At 37.3% G+C, this 23,855-nt stretch overlaps 1 protein-coding gene across 1 annotated transcript in view; it reads right to left on the minus strand.

Annotated features, from left to right (window-relative positions):
- The window catches only part of CDH10 (cadherin 10), a 160,862-nt gene that overhangs the window by 86,531 nt on the left and 50,476 nt on the right, over positions 1–23,855 (minus strand). Inside the window, exon 2 of the mRNA XM_017344663.3 lies at positions 13,164–13,518. Within this exon, the coding sequence (XP_017200152.2) occupies positions 13,164–13,394 (231 nt within the window). The 5' untranslated portion in view covers positions 13,395–13,518. The remainder of the gene's footprint in view (positions 1–13,163; positions 13,519–23,855) is intronic.

Raw genomic sequence — 23,855 nt, forward strand, 5'->3', positions numbered from 1 at the left:
TGTTTAAATTTGTTAAAATTACCAGGAGACATGGAAAACAGTTACATCATTATTATCATCATCATCACCATCATCAAACAATAAAAGATTAAGATTGAAAAATATTATTTAATAAAAATGATATAGAAAATTAACTGTTAAGTGAGTGCTTGAATTTTTTTTAAAGTGCTCCCTCCTGTTTATGTTTTCATATCATGTAACTGAGAATTTAAATACAAAAATAAATATCAAGTTTGAGAGAGTTATGAACGAAGTTAATAATTTTAATCCCCTTTTTATTTGTTGAGAAGAACAATGGGAACAAAATAATTGGATATATAATTATATATATTGTCTCCCAGAAAATCAATGTGCACTTTGGTAGACATTCATAACTATAATAAATCCCCATGCTTCATGGCCATTACACATGCATCTGTTATTGAGATACTTTCTTCAGAGCAAATTTATGAGATTTAACACATTTTTCATTTACAGAGTTTTCTCCTGAGTTTTAGCTGAAAGCCATTGATTTAATTTTCATATAATGTTCATTATTAGATGACTAGAGTTTTTCAAAGTTTAGTGAGTTTAGGGTTTAAACATTATGGGGCTGGCACCGCTGTTCACTTGGTTAATCCTCCATCTGCGGCACTGGCACCCCATTTCTAGTTCTGGTCAGGGCACCAGATTCTGTCTCGGTTGCTCCTCTTCCAGTCCAGCTCTCTGTTGTGGCCCGGGAGGGCAGTGGAGGATGGCCCGAGTGCTTGGGCTCTGCACGCACGTGGGAGACCAGGAGGAAGCACCTGACTCCTGGCTTCGGATCAGCGCAGCGTGCCGGCTGCAATGAGCCGGCAGTAGTGGCCACTTGGGGGGTGAACCAACGGAAAAAGGAAGACCTTTCTCTCTGACTCTCTCACTCTCACTGTCTAACTCTGCCTGTCAAAATAAATAAATAAATAAATAAACATTATTGGAGGGGCCGGCACTATGACAAGGTGGGTTAAAGCCCCAGTCTGCAGTGCCAGCATCCCATATGGGTGCCAGTTGAAGTCCCTGTTGCTCCAGTTCAGATCCAACTCTCTGCTGTGGCCTGGGAAAGCAGTAGAAGATGGCCCAACTCTTGGGCTCCTGCACTCATGTGGGAGACCTGAAAGAAGCTCCTGGCTCCTGGCTTCCGAATGGCTCAGCTCTGGCCGTTTCAGCCATGTGGGGAGTGAACCAGCAGATAAAAGATCTCTCTCTTTCTCTCTCTGTCTCTCTGTAACTCTTTCAAATAAATAAATAAATCTTTAAAAATTGGATAAACTGTAAATCTAAATGTATTATTTTAATTTGAAAATCTTCAAATAATAGGAAAGATAATCCAAACTTAAAGTTGGCAAAGAAAAATTTTGAGTCTTTTTTCTTTTTTTTAAAGAATTAAATCACAATGTAACTTTTATTTATTTATTTATTTGAAAGCCACAGTTACACACAGAGAGAAGGAGAAGCAGAGAGAGAGAGAGAGAGAGAGAATCTTCCATCAGCTGGCTCACTCCCAATTGGCCACAATGGCTGGAGCTGTGCCTATCTGAAGCCAGGAGCCAGGAGCTTCTTCCACATCTCTAACATGGGTGCAGGGGCCCAAGGACTTGGGCCATCTTCCACTGCTTTCCCAGGCCATAGCAGAGAGCTGGATTGGAGGTGGAGCAGCTGGGACTCGAACCGGAGCCCATATGGGATGTGGACACAGTAAGCGGCGGCTTTAACAGCTATGCCACAGCGCCGGCCCCGTCTTTTTCATTGTTATCAAAGTCTTTCTCCATCTACTTCCAATTGTCAACAGATCTTCTGAAATCACTGGCCTAACTAGTTCTAAAGAATATGTTTTAGAAAGCAAATTCATATTTAGCTCTCATCTAAAACAACATGTCCTGATGTAAATAAATTCAAGGGAGAAGTGTATTTTTTTTTTTTTTTGGACAGGCAGAGTTAGACAGTGAGAGAGAGAGAGACAAGGAGAAAGGTCTTCCTTTTTTTTTGCCGTTGGTGTATTTTAAAAGACACTAAGCAAGTAACTGAAGAACAGGAAAAAGATGCTTTGTGGGAGAGTCAGGAAAGCAGTAAACACAGAAGATGAATATGAAGAAAATCAGTCTTTGGTGGGGAAGAAAAAGTGAGAAAACTCAACATATCTAGGTTAACTCAAGGGGAGAAAAGAACAGTGGAGAAAGACGGGCTTCCCAGGAATTCCTAGAGTAGGCATTGGGAGGTGGAGTGGAGTGAATATGTGGTATGGTGGTTTGTTGTTGTTGCTGTCTGAAGGTCCTAAAGTGAACTTACAACACACATGCTTGTGTCGCTCCCCCTCTTCGTGGAGGAACGACACAGGACCCTGCGCTGTTCTTTCGTCTGCTCGGCCCTCCCCGGGTTTGCTGCTGGTTCTTCCCGGGTTGGCTACTATCCCTTCCACCTCCGTGGAAGGGCAGTTCCCCCTGGCCACATTCCCCACTTCCACAGGGGAGCGGCACACCGCCGGCCGGCTTTCTCGGGGGCTGCACAGGTGTTCCTCCAGCTAGATGTTCCCCTTAGGTGTTCCCCATGCATGCCGTCTCTCTCCTCCTTTATAGTCCTCCTCTGCCAATCCTAACTCGGCTGCCCACACGCCGAGTACGCTGCTCTCCTCCAATCAGGAGCAGGTCCTGCAGCTTGTCAAGTTGGTGAGAGGCAGCTGGGTAGAAGCTGTTGCCTCCTCTCCCAGCGCCATATTGTGGGAGAGCAGATGCATAGAATAAGTCTTAATTCCAGTAACTCAGCTAGTCCGGATTGCTCCCCACAGCTTGGATTACCCCAATGTTAGATGACGTGTTATGCAACTAATTTTGGAGAAGAGTATAGGAAACATATGTAGTAAGTACTACCAGAAAGAATAAAATGAGGGGCCGACACTGTGGTGTAGTGATCAAGCTGCGGCCTGCAGTGCCACCATCCCATGTGGGCGCCGGTTCAAGTCTCAGCTGGGAGACCTGGAAGAAGTTCCTGATTCTGGCTTAGGATCACCTCAGTTCAGGCTATTGCGGCCCATTGAGGGAGTAAACCAGCAGATGGATGACCTCTCTCTCTGCCTCTCCTTCTCTCTCTGTGTAACTCTTTCAAAAAAATAAAAAAAAATACATCTTTAAAAAAAAGAATAACATGAGATGTTAATAAGAGGAAAAGTGAGGTGAGTGGTTTATGGGAACTGTTGGTATTATTCCTTCAAACTTAACTAAAATGTTTTTAAAAAGAAAATATTTAATGGGGATCACTTTTCAGTTAAATTTAAACACCTAAGGATAATTGTGTTAATCAAAGAGTTCAACCAAAGGTATTAAGTAGAACAAAAAAATACTAAAAGGAATAAAGTAGTAAGTTGTTCCTCGATAGTCAGGACAAGGGCTGATCAAGTCATTGTTTCTCATGGTGTCCATTTCACTTCAGCAGGTTTCTCAAACAGCACTTTGTACTTTGTGTTTCTGTGTGGGTGCAAACTGTTGAAATCTTACTTAGTATATACTAAATTGATCTTCTGTATATAAAGATAATTGAAAATGAATCTTTATGTGAATGGGATGGGAGAGGAAGTGGGAGATGGGATAGTTGCGGGTGGGAGGAAGGTTATGGGGGGAAAAAGCCACTATAATCCAAAAGTTGTACTTTGGAAATTTATATTTATTAAATAAAAGTTAAAAAAAGAAAATTAAAAAAGAGGATGATTGTGGTCACTATTTATACATGGATATCTCATACTGAATGTCATTTATCTTGGCTTTTTAAATTTTTATTGTATTTTTTAAATATTTCATATTTGTTTATTTGAAAGACAGAATGACAGAGAGAGAGGGAGAGACTTAGAGATCTTGCATCTGTTGGTTTATTCCCAAATGGCTCCAACAGCTAGGGCTGGACCAGGCTGAAGCCAGGAGCCAGAAACTCCATCCAGGTCACTCACCTGGAAGGCAGGGACTTAAGCATCCGAGCCCTCACTTGCTGCTTCCCCATTGCATTATTAAAGAATTGTTTTGAAAGCAAAATAGTACTCTGAAATGGGATGCTGGTATCACAAGTGGTGGTTTAACCCATTGTGCCACAACATCAAACCCTAAATTTTATTTTTAGTTGACAAATAATAATTGCATATATTTATTGGGTACAACGTAATATTTTGATACATATTTACATCAGCTCACAAACTTATCTTTTTCTATTTTTTAAAGATTTGTTTTTATTTTATTTGAAAGGCAGAGTTACATAGAGAGAGAGGGAGAGACAAGAAGTGAGAGAGAGATTTTTTTCCATTCACTGGTTCACTCCTTAAATAGCTGCAATGGTCAGAGCTGCACCAGACTGAAGCCAGAAACCAGCAGCTTCCTCTAGGAAGCTAGTAGAAACAACTAGATTTTCCATATGGATTCAGGCGCTCAAGCACTTGAATTATTCTCTGCTGCCTTTCCAGGTGCACTAGCAGTGAGCTGGATAAGTGGAGGATCTGGGACTTGAACCAGCCCTGACATGGGATGCCAACACCACCGGCACTACAGGTGGCAACTTCACCTGCCACACCAAAGCGCCGATCCCACAAATTAGACTTCTTTGCAATAAAGCAATTAAGATTATTTAAGTCATTTAAATTACATAATGCATTATTAATTATTGTATTTACCATTCAGTGTAATAGATCACAAAAGTTTATTCTTCCAGTCCAAGTAAACCTTTGTATTCTTTGATTAATATCACCCTTTTTTTTTTTTTCATTTTTTAAATTTATTTGAAAGTCAAAGTTACACCGAGAAAGAGAGAGAAGCAGAGAGAGAGAGAGAGAAAGTCTTCCATCTGCTGGTCCCCTCCCCAGATGGCCGCAACGGCCAGAGCTGTGCTGATCTGAAGCTCGGAGCCAGGAGCTTCCTCCAGGTCTCCCATGCTGCTGCAGGGGCCCAAGGACTTGGGCCACCTTCTACTGCTTTCCCAGGCGATAGCAGAGAGCTTGATCAGAAATGGGGCAGCTGGGACTCGAACTGACGCCCATATGGGATGCTGGCACCACTGGTGGCGGCCTTACCCGCTACGCCACAGCGCTGGCCCCAAATATCACCCATTTCTCCATTTGGTCCTTTCCTCCACCCTCTAGTAACCATCATTCTACTTTATATTATATGAGCTCAACTTTTTAAGGATTTATAGGTAAGTAAAATTATGTGGTAGCTGTGTTTATATGTCTATCTTATTTCTACTAACAAAACATCCTCTAGGTTAATCTAGATTATTGTAAATTACAAGATTTCCTTCCCTTACAAAGCTGAATAGTATTCCATTGTGTTTATATACCATATTTTCTTTATCCACTCGTCTGATGTTGGAGACGTAGCTTGCTCCTGTATCATAGCAATTAGATATGGAAGTGAAGATACCAGTATAGCACGTATATTTCAATTTATTTCAGTATATATACACAGAAATGAGGTGAGTGTGTTACAGGGTAATTTTATTTTTGGTTTTCTAGGCACTTCCACATAATTGCTGTGTTGATTTAGATCCCCATCAGTAGTTTGCCAGGGTATCCTTTTATCCACACGCTCACCAACACTTATTATCTTCTAGAATTGTGACAAGAATCAGTCTAACCATTACATTTTCAATTTATATTTCTCTGAGGATATATGGTTGATAATAATTTTTCATATGTCTGCTGGCCATTTGTATATTTCCTTTTGAGAAGCATGTATATACCCTTCTGTTCATTGTTAATTGATTTTTTCCTTTAATTGAGTCTGTGTTCTTTATATATGCTGGACATTAACCTCTTATCAGATTCATAGCTTCTTAATATATTTTCCCTGTTGGTGCCTTGTCACTTCACTCTTAATTGTTTTGCTGTGTGCATAACATTTTTATGTTGATACAATCCCAATAGTTAACTTTTGCTTTTGTTGCCTGTCCTTTCAGGGTCAGAACAAAAAAATCTTTTCCCAAACCAATATCTTAGAGCATTTTCCTTATGTTGCCTTCTGGTTGTTTTACAGTTTCAGGACTTTTATTTAAATCTTTAGTTCATTTTGGGTTGATTTTTGTTAGTGGTTTAAGAGTGGGCCAATTTCATTTTTCTGCTTGTGGATATCCAGTTTTCCCAGCACAAATTATTGAAGTGACTGTCTTTTCTCTATTCAACTTTGTTGAGAAACAATTCATCATAAATATATAGGTTTACTTCTGGGCTGTTTATACGATTCCACAGGTCAGTGTGTTTGTTTTTATGCCAATATTATGCTGTTTTGATTATTATAGTTTTGCAGTCAAGAAGTGTGATTCCTCCAGCTTTGTTCTTTTTGCACAAGATTGTTTGGAATATTTGAGGTATTTTGTAGTCCTATTAAAGATGTTAAGATTGTATTTTAATTTCTATGAAAATGACTGGAAGTTCTATAGATTTATTTTAATTTGTAGATTAATTGTAAAGCCATCTGGTCTTAGGATTTTTCTCCTGTGGGAGACTTTTTAAAATTTTTTACTAAGATGCCTTAATCAGTAGTCTGCTCAGATTTCCTTTCTTATTGATTCAGCTTTGGTAGTCTTTATATTTCTAGGAATTCATCCATTACTTTAAGGTTTTTCAATTTGTTGGTGCATAATTCTTCATATTTTATAATCATTTGTATTTCTGTGGTATCAGTTGTTATATCTTCTCTTTCATTTCTGATTTTATTTATTTGAGTCTTCTTGCAATCTAGAATTTTCTTTATGGTTTCAAAGAATCTGCTTTAAATTTCAATGATCTTTTCTTTTATGTTTCCATCCTATATTTATTTAATTATTTTCTGGTCATTACTTCCTTCCTTTTACTGATATTGTGTTTAAAAAGTGTGTGTTTTACTGCTGTTGGATGGAATGATCTTTACCTACATATGTAGTAGTACACTGATATAGATATATGGATATAGATTAGATCCTTTAGTCTAAAGGCATTTTCAATTTCACAATTATCTGATAATTTTATTTCAGGATAGGTTTTATCTTTTTTACATTCAACATTTGACAATTTTCTTGGGAACACTAACAGGCAGTCTGTTCCCTATTATTATAAATGGAAAAAATATAAGCTTATACGTCAAAGTGAAACAAAATCTGGAAAATTCAGAAGATCTAGGAGAAAATTTCTCAACCTCATCAATATTGACATTGACAATTGAAAAACTGTGTTCTGTCTTATGAATTGTAGGGTTTTTTTATACATTTACTTGAAAGTCAGGGTTGCATTAAAACAGGGAGAGATAGAGATTTTCCATCCCCTGGATTACTCCCCAGATGCCCACAATGGCTGGAGATGAGTCAGGGCAAAGCCTGAAGTCAGGAGCTTCCTCTAGGTCCCACACATGGGTGGCAGCAGCCCAAGCAATTTGGTCATCTTCTGCTACTTTTCTCAGGCCATTATCATGGAGCTCAACAGGAAGCAGAGCAGCTGGGACTCGAACTAGTGCCCATAGGGGATACTGGTGTGACTCCACAATGCCACCACAAATTGAAGGACTCCTAGGAACATTCCTGGTGAGTACCCACTAGGTATCAGTAGCAAGTCCACCATAATCACCAAGTTGCAAAAACCAAAGAAACAAATATTGCCTGGGTAGCAAAACTACCAATAGATAGAGTCATCCACAAAGGATACTTAGAACTCATCACATTCATTCAAGGAACACAGACAAATACAAAAGCACTAAAGATGTAGAGTTAAATAGTCTGCAAAATATAGGACTCATTCCATTATCTTTCATCATGAAAGAATATAGAGTCAGAGATTATTAACTGAAATATTCAAAAGCCAAGTGACCAGATAATGCTCATGCAAACAGAAGTAGCTGCTTCTGAACTGAAAACAAACAAACCTAATTGGGGCAGGGAGAATGTTTCCACTAACTACTCAAGGTGAGGTGAGTGTCCTGTTTTGTACATTATAGAAAAGCAAAATCATTGTGAACTGTGAGGAATAAAGTGACTAGTGATGAGAAAGGAATCCTAGGTAAAAGAAGATGGAATGCCATCACTATTGCTTTAGCCTTCTGAGGGATCAAATTATTAGGGAAAGAAGATATGAAGTTAAGACATAATTGAATATGCATTTCGATTTTTCAGGAATGCTAAGCAATTGAGAACTCAACAAGAATCACAAAAAACAATTTGACAATTTTTGTACCAAATGTGTTCAGCATTTAGGGAAGAATATCAATGAAATGCTACTAATTTAGAAAGGTTTAAAGGCCAAGCTCTTACTACATATTTGAGATGTCTATGTTTTTATTATCAAGAAGTTCTACACAGTTGTCGTATTACATACTTATATGTAATATTTTATTTCTTGCAGTGAACTGTTTTTCCTATACTGACCCAGAATTGGATTTGTGGTTGTTGCTTACATTATTACATTTTTGGGTGTTTTGAGATGTTTCTCAATTTCTGATTTTGAATAAAATCAATTTTTTGCATGTTTTTCACCATGTTGAGACTACTTATTAGACAGAACCATCCAAGTTAGTGCAATAAATAAAGTTAGTAACTTGGTTAGACTAGTGTTTGTTATCATTAAAAGCAAATTCAAGTTGTATAATCTTTAAGGTCAATATTTATTTTAGACTTGAAGACATAGAAGACAAGAAATTGAAATGATCTGTTCAGGACTACTGGACCAGGCAAAAGAAAATTGCGATTGGAAATCACATGTAAAAAGACACTAAACTAATCAAAACCAGGAATTTATAACCACACTGTATTTCAATTATTAAATTGGGAAAATATTAAATGTTTATAAAAGATTACAATATGAAGATAATAGCTCAAAAGCACGTTTCTTGAAGTTTAATTGCTGAAACTCTTTCTTTAGAAGATGAACAAAGGGGAACATGTTAAATAGGAAAGTCCTATATATTTGTTATTCAATACACTTCTTAAATTCCTGTATATAGCAAATTTCTTAAAGGTCAGTGTTATGATTAGCTCACTGAAAAGAAAAAAAAAACTATATATAAACTACCTTCTTTTAGAATCTCTGCGCTTGGGTGATTTAGAGGAATATGCTTCTTAGTCATTGAGAATTGAAGAAACACTTTGAGTTCATTATGTTTGACTTTGTTTTGTAATGAAATAAAGGCATCTTGGCAATGAAACTTCATCACTGGGCCTAGGACCTAAATAATTCATTGATATCTCTCTCCCTCATTCCATCTCTCTCTCTTTCTCTCTCTCTCTCTCACACACACATACACACACACATAAACACCCATTTAGTCTTCTATTTTTCCACATGAGATTTAAAATACAATCCATTTTGCATTCATAATATAATAATATTTTAAATACACAGACAGATGAGAGTATTTTGAAAAGTTCATAAAATGGACTTAAAAGACGAATTGATTTTGGTACAAAAATCTTTTGAAATCCAAGCATAGTTTTTTCATAACACATATTTCCATGGCCTCTTTTTGAAGACTATCATGCTGTTTGATTTCATAGATTAAAAAGGAAAGCCATAATAAGTTTGCTAACTTGAAAGAGAAATAGTGGCAGACACAGTTTTGCATCCTAGGTCTTCAGATCTTCAGATGTTTGCTTTACCTTAGCTTTTCTCTGCTCTGACCACATGAGCAGCAGTGGGTTTTCTCTCAGAAACTCTACACAGCTATTCTTTATATGATCTAGTTGGCGCTGGGTATATTTTTTTTAATTTTTCTTCCTTTCTGTACGCATTCTTTCTTGTGTTGTGAACATCCCATCAGTGTAATTCATTCATTTGCTATTCGGAGCTACCAAAATACTACCTGCCACAGTGAGATGTTGGTCTCTATGTTCCCATCTGGCTATTTTAAAGCGCATATTCCTCCTATGTATACCAACCTGGAGACCTTAAAACAAATAGCATCAATATCATTGCCTTTTTTAAAGAAACTAAAAAGTGAGAGACATTTCTGAAAGTAAGGATGACTATGTAATAAATACATTATAAATAATTTTGGAGGGACTATGTGGGGGATTTTAAGTTTTTATATTTCATGAGGAAAATATAACAACCACAATGTAGGTTCAATATGATGAATGCTTATTAAAATATTATACTAAGACCTCAAAGAGTTAATGATTATGGAATTAAAAAGCAAGTTTTTCTGACATAAAAAATAAATGCATTACACAAATGATCTTCCAAAAATTAAGAAGAGGGGCTGGCATTGTGGAGTAATGGGGTAAGCCATTGCCTGCAATACCAGCATGCCATATGGGTGCTCATTTCAGTCCTGGTTGCTCCACTTCTGATTCAATCCCCTGCTAGCACCACATGGGGGAACAGGATGAAGCTCCTGGCTCCTGGCTTAGGCATGGTGCAGCCCTGGCCTTTAAGGCCATTTGGGAAGTGAATATGCACATGAAAGCATTCCCTCACTCTCTCCCCCCTCTCTCTCTTTTTAACTCTGCCTTTCAAATAAATAACAATACATCTTTTAAAAATCTCTCAGGGGAATGTATATAATGAAATGCAAGGATTCCCAACTTGACACTAAATAAACTTTATTTTTTAATTCCATTTTTCCATGAAATTTTGAATTCCCCACATATGTTGAGCTTGCCTTTTGTCATATATAAACCTGCACATTTATATATAAAATAACGCTTTAATGGTGTAAGTAATCAATGCAACATAAATATAAATGAGAAATTGGTAGAATACAATGCTACAGGCAAAACTTTCTTTAAATATCTATTTTACAGGTCATAGCATAAAAAATATAGAAACTACAAAACGGACTTGAAAAAATCGACACACTGGCCATTCAAATTAGATTCTATTAACTGTTACAGTTAATACTCCTACATCCGTACAATAGAGTTTCTGAGTCTGATACTCAGCTCTGCTTCTTGACTCCAGCTTCTTGTCAATGCAGATACTAAAAGTCAGCGGTGATGGCTCAAGTAATTGGGTTCCTGCCACTCATGTGCAAGAGCAAGTTGAGTACTGGCTCCTAGCCACTGCAGGCATTTGAGCAATGAGTCAGTGGATGGGAGTTCACATTCTCCCCCCCCACACCGCCCTCCTTCTCTCTCCCTCTCCCTCTCACTACCTCTCATGTTCCTTCATTCCATCTCTCTCTCTCTCTCTCTCTCTCTCTCTCTCTCTCTCAGTGAACAAATAATTTTTAAAAGTAGATTCAGGGAGGTGTGAATGCTATAAGTATCTAGTAAAATTCTGTTTTTCTTGTTAGATTTGCACACATTACATGGAAAGCAACTGGTGAATACGTTCCAAAAGTCCTTAACCTATCTTAAAGATTTCCTGATTAGCTTTTACAGCACACAATAGCAAAAATAAAATTTGAGTTATAAATCAAGATGTATGCAAAGTGCTTCAAAAAGTTTTGGGAAATGGAATCATAAGTTTGTTTTGGTGTAAAAATATTTTTATGCTTATTTTTCATAATGGACTGTTTCCATGAATTTTTAAGGATTTTCATGTATCTTAACTACAAGCTTTAATTGTTCACAGTGATTTAAAATTTTAGATTACTTTTCTCTTAGAGCTGTGTGGCACCAAGTGACTGAGGGAATTCAATTGAATAAGACTCATGTTAATACAGTCAGCTAAAGTGTTTAAGCTCTAACAGTTATAGACAAGGAGAGATAAGAAGTACAAGTCTTGATTTCAGGGTATTGATATTATAAGGGAAAAGAAAACAGAAAAAGCAAGTAAAAAGTAGCTTGACTATCACAATAGAGTATAAGGTGTAATCATAGCTCAACTTACCAACACGTATTAAATACTCATGGAGGACTAGGTGAAAGAAAATAGATGCAAATCAATCTACCAATTGCTTTGTCCTGGAAGAATAAAAGAAAACTCTTTTTGTTTTTATGGCCTAGATTTCTACTATATTTTTATATGGTTGGTTTCATAAACCAAACATTTCCTTTAGCAGCATCCACACAATCTACCTGCTCCCTGTGTTCTTAAGAATTCAATTAGAGTTACTTGTGCTGAGTCTGCTGCTTTGTGTTTCCTGGTGAGATTGCTTTGGTTGCTTCTCCTTCTACTCAGTCTGATTTTTAACCTTTGATATCATCTTTTCCTTCTTGCAACGATGGAAGTACTGAAATAATCAGAATATGACTAAAGATAAAAAAGTGTTTTAAATTAAATGAAAATGCATTCTCTCAAAAGGTTTTCATAAAATAAATGCTCATAAAATAAAAGCTAATCTTCTGTCATATCACAATAAGTAAGGTATTTTGACCTCTTAATCTTATTTGTTTTTCCTTTACATAAACTCATCCATACTATGACTAAAGAAAAATAAAGTATTTGGCATTACTGTTATTATAAGTAAGAACTATTTTTTACCCTTGGTTCTTATTTTAATTACTTCATTTCTCATTCTCTCTATGAAATATCAATCTTTTTAAAGACTTATTTATTCATTTGAAAGGCAGCTTGATGAGAGAGGAAAAAAATCAGAGATATCTTCCATTCACTAGTTCCCTTCCCAAATGACCACAACAGCTAGGGCTGGCCCAGGCCAAAGCCAGCAGCCTGACAATCCACCTGAATCTCCTTCTGGGTGGCAGGAACTAAAGTACTTGAGCATCATCTGCTGCTTTCCAGACACATTAGCACGGAGCTGAATTAGAGCAGCTGAGACTTGAACCAACACTCCAATATGGGTCGTGGGTGTTGCAAGCAGTGGCTTACCATACTGCGCCATAATGCCCCGCCCAGACTATCCCTTTAAATAAGTATTTCTCCATTATTGAACAGTTCCAGTGTTTGTGTATGTGTGTGTGCATTTCATGACAGTATCAAAAACATATGTATATATGTAATTCAAATATTATAATGAAAATAGCAATAATGATAAATAATTTTCTACCACTTTCAATATAAATTATCAAATTACAATTTTTAGCATCTCTTTATGAATTTTTGACAGAATTAATTCTAGCCAATGTATTCTTGGATTTATCATTTATGTTCATTCCATAGTTTATCAGAGTAGAATCTATGTTTCATAAATAATAGTGTATTATGGATAACTCAAGAATAGAATCAATAAGATCATCATGATGATGGACTTTAACCTTCTTCAGTAGGACATACAAAGAATTTAAACACTTCCCATTTCATTAATACTTACCTTGCCTACATATTGATAATCAGATCCTGTATATTCCTCCAATAAGAAAAACTGATTCCACATCCAACCACGTTTTTGACGATGCAGGATTTTGCCATCGCTCCTTGGTACCCGTGTACCTAAAATTCTTTGCTGCGGCACAGGAGTCCTTCTAAATGTTATCTCCGGAGAACATAAATGTGGCAGGCACTCCCAGAGTAGAAACAGTAGCATAAATTGATGTATTGTCATAGTTCACTTCTTGATAAATCCCAAGTGGATGAAGAGAAAGCAGTCTTTATGTACTGGATTGAATTTCACTGTGTTTCAACTGGTTTCCAACATTTCATTGATGGTTTGTTCATGTTTCCAAAAGCTTCAAACAAGCAAATAAAAATAAAGTCAGTTGATAATACTGTGAATGCTACTTGTTACTGTAAGTTGAAAGTGCTTTAATATTAGCAACCAAAATATTTATTTTTCTTTACTTCTTATAAATTAATGATGTTGCAGAAACATGAGTTGTCTACTGAGATGTTTATAATTTAGGAGAGCAGAATTATATACATTCTATTTCAAATGTTTTTCAAGGGACACTGTTATCTTTTTTACCTTTCAGTTATTGTAATACCATATATCATGGAGATGTAATCCATTTAAATTAACTATATGAATCATGTATTTTGTTCCACAATGCAATTATTTTTAAATTAAAAAAAAAAATCACTGGGGGGCCGCCGCCGTGGCTCACTTGGCTAATACTCCGCCTGTGGCTCCGGCATCCCATATGGGCTCCAGGTTCTAGTCCTGGTTGCTCCTCTTCCGGTCCAGCTCTCTGCTGTAGCCCGGGAAGGCAGTGGAGGATGGCCCAAGTTCTTGGGCACTTGCACCTGCATGGGAGACCAGGAGGAAGCACCTGGCTCCTGGCTTCGGATCGGCGCAACACACTGGCCGTAGCAACCATTTGCGGGGTGAACCAACGGAAGGAAGACCTTTCTCTCTGTCTCTCTTTCTCTCTTGCTGTCTAACTCTGCCTGTCTAATTAAAAAAAATCACTGGGATAAATTCTACTTTTTAATCCTACTTAGTGTTTCAAGTAAAGGCAAGAATAAAATAAGAGAAATAAAAACAGGAGTAATTCAATTGAAGACCTGTTAGTTTGGTCTGTGGAATTCCATATCCTAAAGTAGAAAACACCACTACAAGAGTGAGTCTATTTGTAATATGATTAATACTACAGGGTAGGAAGATGTGTGGTGGTGTCAGCAACACCTGTGATAACTTTGCACAGTCTATGCTTTTGGAAACATCGCTACTGCTACTGCCATTGACTAGTAGAGAATGCCATAATGCCTCACTCTGACTGTATAACATCTTATTTGTCGCTCCCCCTCTTCGTGGAGGAACGACACAGGACCCTGCGTTGTTCTTTTGTCTGCTCGGCCCTCCCTGGGTTTGCTGCTGGTTCTTCCCGGGTTGGCTACCGACCCTTCCACCTCCGTGGAAGGGCGGTTCCCCCTGCCACTTTCCCCACTTCCGCGGGGGAGCGGCACACCGCCTGCCGGCTCTCTTGGGGGCTGCACAGGTGTTCCTTCAGATAGATGTTCCTGGTGCATGTTGTCTCTCTCCTCCTTTATAGTCCTCTTCCACCAATCCCAACTCTGCTACCCACACGCCGAGTACGCTGCTCTCCTCCAATCAGGAGCAGGTCCTACAGTTTATTGGTTGAACTGGAGGCAGCTGTGTAGAAGCTGTTTTACTCCTCTCCCAGCGCCATATTGTGGGAGAGCAGATGCATAGAATAAGTCTTAATTCCAGTAACTTAGTCTAGTCCGAGTTGCTCCCCACACTATTGACTGCTCTCCATCCTTCTCTGTACCACTGTTTTCTCAACAAAATTTCTAAGTAATCCAATTGAAATGCAAGTCAGTTCATGCCACTCAGCTCAGTACTAATGCGCCAGGGAAGGCAGTGAAAGATGACCCAAATACAGGAGTCCTGGAACCTCATGTGGGAGACCCAGGTGGAGTTCCTGATTCCTGGCTTCAGCCTGGCTCATTCCTGGTTGTTGAGGCTAAATGAGGAGTGAACTAGTAGATGGAATATTTTTCTCTCTCAAATCAATCAATTAATCAATAAATAAATCTTTTAAAAAAAATAAATAGTGCCTGTTTGTATGCATGTATTAGGGCATTCTCCAGGATCTTACACTGTTCTCAGGGGCAGGGGAGAGTTCAGCCATTGGTTTATTCTCTCTTCCACAAAAACTTCAAAATTTACTAAGACCACACTCACCTTCATTTCATTTCTCTGTTTTCTTCATTAAAAAAATGCCATCAACTATATTCTATATTGATTATCATTGTCAATATAATTTTAACTTCATCAGTAATGTTAAAAAGATAAGTCACCAATATTTTGGAAAAGAGTAGTTGAAGACTATCTGCAAAAGTTTTAGTAAATAATTGGAATTCCACCTAAACAATCAGATGTATTTTACCTAAAAAGTGTTTGACAAAACTACTTCAACTAGTGACAAGAGTAAGCAAAAATGAGAACTATAAGAAACATCAAACAGCACTGTAATAAATACCATGAATAATCATTCTCCCAGTAACCTGATTCAAACTAGAAAGTATCTTTGATATTTTTCCTTTAACCAATTATACATCTTATATGGTCACTCAATATAATACATTTTTTCTTTATAATGCTCAGGTCTTTTTATTTTCACATTCAATATACTACTATACTACATTAAAGGATCATCATTCCATGCAAAATAGCTTGCAATATCTCCTAACATGTTTTCATAACCTCAATCTTTCTTATTTAAAATATATCCTACAGGGTGTTAGTTAAATTAATTTTCCAAACCCACTTCACCAAGGCTGAAATCAATTAAATTCTGAATATGACTTCTACTGGGAAGATAACATCTGAACTTCATATTTCATTCCAATATCTGGAACCATATAATTGCTTTAAATTGATTTCACATATTTTCTATTTTTTTCAACTTTGATGTGCACCTTTCTGTGTGTATAAACTACTTCCTTAATAATGTATAATTTGGAATAAGGCCCAGAGGACTTCACCTTATTAAACTGCCCTCAGTAGAGAATAGCACGTTGTTAGGTATATGCAGATCTATCAGTAACTGCTTCTTGAATTATGTAATTGATATGCTCATTAAAGAGCCTTTCTGAATAGGTAGGACTATTTATGATAAAAATAAAAGCTAAATTTTATAATATAAGGTACATAAGGCAATTCCATGTGTTTGAGATTATAAACAAATACAATTAAAAGGATTTAAGCAAATTGAGACCAAAGCTAGCTATCACTTGGAATGAAAATACTAAAAATCAACAAAAATTCCATAATGTAGTTTTCAGTTGATATTTTTAATTTTTAAGAAATGTTTTTAAAATCACATTTCTTTATTCCAATCTCAAATATAATTTACTTCAAATATCATATCACAATTAAAGAATTATTAAATCATCCATTAACTCTCTGAATCCCCAGGTTTCCTCTAGATCAATGTTTCTCAGTTTTATTGTACATTCACAACTCTAAAAATCTTGTAATCATTCAGCAGGTCTGGGGAGGACAGACAGATTCTGTCCTTGTGAAAAGCAGTGAGCAACAAACTCGTAGGCCTCCCTCAAATCTACACTCATCCTCAGAATGTGTTTACAACTGTTTCTTGTTTCATGCGTCAGAGCCTGGAGAGGTTGCCTAACTACAGGATGGGTAAATGGAATACAAGGGTCCTGCAATGGAAAGATCAGAACATGCCTTGCCTTCTAATCATTCTCACTCTTTCTCTGGATTTTTTTTTTTTTTACCAGAGAAGATATTTTATTCAAAGTGACGCACACTACAACAATTTTTCTCCTTTTAATGGAATCAGTTTTGGTTTTCCTTACACACAGATTTTGAAGCACTTTTCTTTATTGAATCTTATTTCATTTTTACCATCGTAGGGTTTTCATTATTCTGAAATCCTTTTAATAAACACCATTTTCTCAATAACCTGCTAACTTTATTACAGAGGCAGCCAAGAACAGCAGATCACAGAATACAATATAATAGGCATCTTGGCACATCTCAGTTACTAATTAAGTCTCCACACATCACAGCTGATCAATTAACCTACAATCCATTTTAGGCTAATAAAAAGAATTAGTCATTCTTCAGTCAATTGATTATGTTGATTAGGATCTTAATGCACCAGCAATTTTTAAAACAAGAAATTTTACCATTTATAACGGTCATAGAAAATGCAAAAGATTTTTGAGACCAAAACTAAGCCCTGAACGGTGAGCAGTTTTCATCCTTTTAGTTTGGTACAACCAGTAGAGTCTAATGAAATTTCAACATGGAGAAATAAAGGGACATTTTTCAGGTGTGTTTATGTGATTAAAATGAGTCAATGCATACTAAATAGTTCCTTTACATTCAGCTGCTATCATTTTATGCATCTAATATAAAGTACGCTGTGAGATCATTGAATCAAAGCATTACACTAAAGACTCAAATAATGAGTCCATACGTTTCATCTTATTTTTCCAAGAGTTCATTATACATTATCCACTGTGCTCTAATGTTTTAGAAAATATATAATTCTATATTGAATATTTATAACTATATTTTAAGTATTTTGCATGCATTTTTCTATTTAGGCAATAAGTTTAAAACAGGGTCTTTACATCCTGCATGTGAAGTTAGCAATATAGTGATGCAAACAGTGCTTAATCAATATTTTTGAATTTGATAGACTTATTCTTTCTAAAATTTCTCAGTATGAAGGAAATGTGTTCTCTTTCCTTCAAATAAAGAGACATGTTAAAAATCATTTAAACCATGTTATACTTATATCCTACTTGTATTTAACATGACAAAACTTACATTAAGATATTAACCAAAGAAGTAATCAATTTATCATTGTTGAAAGAGATATTCAGCACAAAGATTTGCTAGTCCCAGGTAAGTTATCAGACATTGCTAGGATTTTCACTAATGCTGAAAGAATTTGAAGAAGCTCTGGTCTTTTTTATTCTTCTCAGATTAAAATTCCCCTTCAAGTAAAACTGCTTGAAATTAGTTTTAGTCTCTAGGAATGTGACCTGCACACAAACTGGTAATGCACTTTTACAGTTGTACCAGACATTAACGTTCTCACATGAGAATTTGCATAAACAGACATAACCCATATAAATTTACAGCAGTGAGTGGGTGAAGCATATGGCAGGGGTAAAGAGACACATTGGTTAATGAGGCACAAACTTGGTGTGGCCATTATCTCTAAGATTCCTGCTAATAGGCTGAAGAGCAGCATCCAAGAGTTCTTGCTGCTCTCTCAATAACCTTTTTAACTCAATAGCAAATGTGACAGTCCCAGATGTAACCTGATCCACAACCAAGTTAGCAATGCCAGTGCAGCTGTGACATTACACCTGCTGATTCCTGGAAGTCTCATTCCACTGTAGCAAGGATTTATTTCATTATTTGGAAATTGGTAGCAAGAATGCTCTCAGGGTAACATAAAGATGTTCAGATAAAAACCATCTGGTACCCAATTTTCTTTGATCCAGGACTTGAACTGCTTCTGTAATACAATGAGTGAAGAGATGGGAGGGAGAGTTTGGGAATTTGTTTGGAATTGTCACTCAAGACAGTTTGTCATTTTTCTCTAAATTCATTATTAGAACATCAGAGGAAAAAAGCTGAAAGAATCCATTAAAGATAATTTGTCCTCTAAGTTATTTCTATGAAGGCCTTCTGCGCAGTTACTAATAAATAGTGTGTAGTGTGTAGAATAAATCAAGACAGTTTAGTATGTTCTAGTATATTTATGTGCATACTATGCACGAAACTGAAACTAATTGTATTATGAAGTAATTTTGCTGTTACACCTGAAAATGCAAAAATTGTGACGTTATGTTTTGCAAACATAAGAAGATGTAAAATTGGCCATTAAAAATCTCTGTAAAGGGCAGAAATTTGGTCCAGTGATTAAACCACCAGTTGGGATGTCTGTATCCTATATCAGTGCCTGAGTTTGAGTACTGGCTTTGCTCCCAATTTGAACTTTCTGCTAATGCATACTCTAGGAGGCAGCAGGTGGCTCAAGTGAATAGGTTCCTGGTACCCATGAAAGAGACCTGGACTGAGTTCCTGAAACCCAAATTTAGCCTGCTTCAGGCCTGGTTATCGGGTAAATTGAAGGAGTGATGCAGTGGATGACAGCTCTTTCTGTCTGCCTCTCTATGGCTCTCTTTCTCTCTGTCTCTCTCTCTCCCTCCCTGCCCTCAAAAATAATCTAAGATCAAAGTATACATGTAGTTATTTACATGAAGACAAGCACAGTAATTATAAGACATATCTTTGTGGCATCTATTTGTGAGATAATCAGGCATAAGTAAAAGAAGTAGAAAAAAAATCAGCATTAATTTTTAATTCTAATTATGCTTCAATATTTGCACAATACTAAAAATATCACTTATAGATAGCCTATTTTATCTCTATATGGAGGCCCATCCATAGAATATGATTTTTTTCTTTTTTTGACAGGCAGAGTTAGACAGTGAGAGAGAGAGACAGAGAGAAAGGTCTTCCTTTCATTGATTCACCCCCAAAATGGTCGCTACCTGCGCCGATCCGAAGCCAGGAGCCACGTGCTTTTTCCTGGTCTGCCATGCGGGTGTAGGGACCAAGCACTTGGGCCATCCTCCACTGCCTTCCTGGGCCACAGCAGAGAGCTGGACTGGATGAGGAGCAACTGAGATAGAACTGGCACCCCAACCGGGCTAGAACCTGGAGTGCCGGTGTCGCAGGCGGAGGACAAGCCTAGCGAGCTGCAGCGCCGGTTTAGAATATGATTTTCTATTAAATTGTGTATCACAGTTGAAATATAAAATTGGAATAATATTACATTTGCTGCAATTTCATTTCCTTGAAAGGGGCTAGATAGCAATTTATTTTCTATTTATTGTAATGCTTGGCTGAATACTAAATTGTACTCTCATTCTAGTTTTCACCCAAATAAAAAGACAATATGAATTTTATTTCATCATTTTGAATACTTATTTTAATTTTTAAAGGTATGAATGTCAGTGTATAGACTTTATACTCCAAAAACTCCTACTAGTTATGTTAATACTTGAAGTATTAGGCTATAAAACAGTGAGTACCTCAATGATCCAGTTGCAGAGCAAACCTTTGTTTTATTTTTGCTTCTTAAAGCAGTATGCATAGACTTTTCATTCTATAAATGAAGTCACTGAGGCTCAGAATTACTCTGTCAACAATGTCTATGAGCACTACCTCTGTGCAATAAATTCTTCTGTATGAAAACTATCAAACTGGTCAAAACCGAAATGGATCTCACCATCTAAGCACTGACGATGGGAATACGTGAAAAGAGTACCTAATCCAAACACGCGTGTTCTGAACCATCTCATGAGGAAAATCATGGCCGAAAGGAAGATTAGAATATCCATACGCTGGGCTGGCACTGTGGCTCACTTGCTAATCCTCTCTCTGCCTGTGGCACCAGCATCCCATATGGGCGCCGGGTTCTAGTTCCGGTTGTTCCTCTTCCAGGCCCACTCTCTGCTGTGGCCCGGGAGGGCAGTGGAGGATGGCCCGAGTGCTTGGGCTCTGCACCCACATGGGAGACCAGGAGGAAGCACCTGGCTCCTGGCTTCGGATCAGCGTAGCTCTGGCTGTGACAGCCATTTGGGGGTTGAACCAACGGAAAAGGAAGACCTTTCTCTTTCTCTCCCTCCCCCCCCCCCCCACTGTCTAACTCTATCTGACAAATAAATAAATAAATAAATAAATAAAAAGGAATATCCATATGAGTGAGTACTGTATGTGCAAACACACACACCAGAAAATGCAGGGGTTGTGACAACACAACAAAGTAGAATTATGTTCCATAAATTGTGATAAATAAGTCATGAATGTGCAATTTAAAAGAATGTGTCAAATTCCAGAGGAGGAAGAGGAACATATATATTAAAGAAATTAATTTCACTTTGTATGACAACCTTAAGATGACTAAGTTCAAACCTAAATTTAGGTACAGCCCTGTTTGAAATATCAGATAATTTTCCAGTCACAACTTTGTCTATCTTAGCCAGGTTGAGTTGTGACATTTCTGAGGCTTAACAGTTGGCCTTAATGAACTTTTTCCTCGATAGGAAGGAAGGAAGGAAGGAAGGAAGGAAGGAAGGAAGGAAGGAAAGAAGGAAGGAAGGAAGGAAAATATTTTACAACTGCATTCATATAAAACACATATAGTAAAAATATATATTAAAGTTCATCTCCTCTAAAAAAAAAAAGCCCATTGTCTTCTCTGATCCTAAAAGAGATGAAAACATTTTAATTGGTTCCTAAAAGCAGGAAGGGCCCTCAGCTCTGTGCCTACTGTAATGGATAAAGAAGCTACTTGGTCCAGACGTTAGCAGCAAACATAATCATGGACTTTTGAACCCACTTCAGAAATAGATTTTCTTCTCCTATGAGTTAATCTGACAGGAATGGAAATCGTTTCAAGAGTAATATTATGTGAGTTGTTCAGTCTCAAACACTTAGTGTCATAGGCAGAAATAACTTGGGTGACCAGATTCCCTATGAACTGTTCTGAAATCTGCATAATTTAGTAATGAATAGATGTTATTAGGATTAAAATTTACACTTCAATGTTCTTATCCAGGAGACATCCCTGTTAGCTTACAGTTTGCTGAGTACAAAGAAAGACTCACAAGGAGCAGGAGAGTTCTGATGTCATGAGAAGTGTTACAAACTGCAGACCAAGGACATATTTGAATAAATACATTGCACTAAATTCTATGTAAAGACGGTTTGCTCAAAATGCTTTTGAAATTTCCTGTGCACATCTACATTCCAAAGATTGGATTTGGTCTGAAACACAGTATAAATTTGCTATTCAAATCACCTCGAGAACAAAGATTTAATAGTTTTTTTTTGCCTGGCGCCACAGCTCAATAGGTTAATTCTCCACCTGCGGTGCCGGTACACCGGGTTCTAGTCCCGGTTCGGGCGCCGGATTCTGTCCCGGTTGCTCCTCTTCCACTCCAGCTCTCTGTGGCCCGGGAGTGCAGTCGAGGATGGCCCAAGTGCTTGGGCCCTGCACCCGCACAGGAGACCAGGAGAAGCACCTGGCTCCTGGCTTTGGATCAGCGCTGCGCCAGCCGAAGTGCGCCAGCAATGGGGAGGTGAACCAGCGGAAAAGGAAGACCTTTCTCTCTGTCTCTCTCTCTCTCTCATTGTCCACTCTGCTTGTCAAAAAAAAAATAGTTTTTTTCTTTTAAAATAATATATCAGTAGAAAAAAGTTTGAATCAGTAAATTATTTTTTAGTTTCCCTTAAAAGCATGGAGATAGCACTTTATTCACCCAACATCTTTTATTTCAAACCCTGATGTTGAGTTGACTAGTCATACTCCTGCTTTCCACCTTGTAACTCCAATTGAAATACAGCCTCCTGTGCTTCATTTAATGATCACTCACTTTAACAAACTCTGGTATCTGTACATGTATGTCCGGAAATTTTCATTATGCATACACCAACAGGGAAATCATTCCTTTTAATTATTTTAACCATTAGCATTTACAAATAAAGTGAAATATTTGGTGCCTGAATGCAATGTAACAGTAAACAAATCACCACAACAAAAATCTACACTTACTGAAGGCAATGAAATTTATGAGCTTTCAGACATTAACAAAGATCATGCAATGGCCCAGCAATAATTAGATACTTGACCTATACTGTGTCACAATTACTGTGGAAACCAGAGAGTCATCATTTCAGTAAGAATTTAGTAGGCTGCCGTTGGTGCCAGGAACAAAGAAGCACATCTAAATTCTAGACTATCACACCACAGTTCATTCAGTTAATTACAAAATACTATTTCAAGCAGAGTGCTCCTCAGCATGTCCCAGCTCCTTTGGATAGCTAGTATGCTTTTTATTGTCATTTACCTCTGTCTATGTTTAAGTGATACCTCCTGAATTTTCTAATTACAGGGGATCTCAGGTTTTATCTATCCCTCAGAACAGACACTGTACACCTGGGGGAAAGATATCATTTATCGCTGTTGTTGCTGTTGTGTGTGTGTGTGTATGTGTGTGTGCTGACCTTCACTGGACTGAGTTAATCAAAGGAAAGACTCCCTTTTGAGCTCATTTTAACTTGCTCTCCTGACTCCCACCACAATCTAGGGATATATTTATATATATAGTAGCACATTATGGCAGATGGCGAGGTGGGAGAGAAACAGAAAATACGTTGTAACTTTCCTTCGACTGAATTTTCTATTTCATGCTCCCACAAATCAGGTGTGGAATGAGAATGAGACATCAAAGGGAAGAAAATGCCACAAGGCCTAATTTTATATAATGAAGGCTTCCTGTATTCATTCAATATTGCTCCCAATGTCTTCTGTAAACGCATACAGTCACTTTCTAAAATATATGCTGTTGATCAAGCCCCCATACATCTTGTATTATAGCTGTTTCATCTGATAACGAAACTCTAAAATCTATAAGATCTCAATTTTTATAGAGGAGTGGGATAGGACAACTATCAGAGGTAAAAATGAAACACCTGCAGAATGAAAACCAGAAAAAATAGTGTGATGAGGAAGCTCAGGACTCCGCATTCTTTAGCTCT

The sequence above is a fragment of the Oryctolagus cuniculus genome, chromosome 14, assembly GCF_964237555.1.
Source record: "Oryctolagus cuniculus chromosome 14, mOryCun1.1, whole genome shotgun sequence".
Lineage (NCBI taxonomy): Eukaryota > Metazoa > Chordata > Mammalia > Lagomorpha > Leporidae > Oryctolagus > Oryctolagus cuniculus.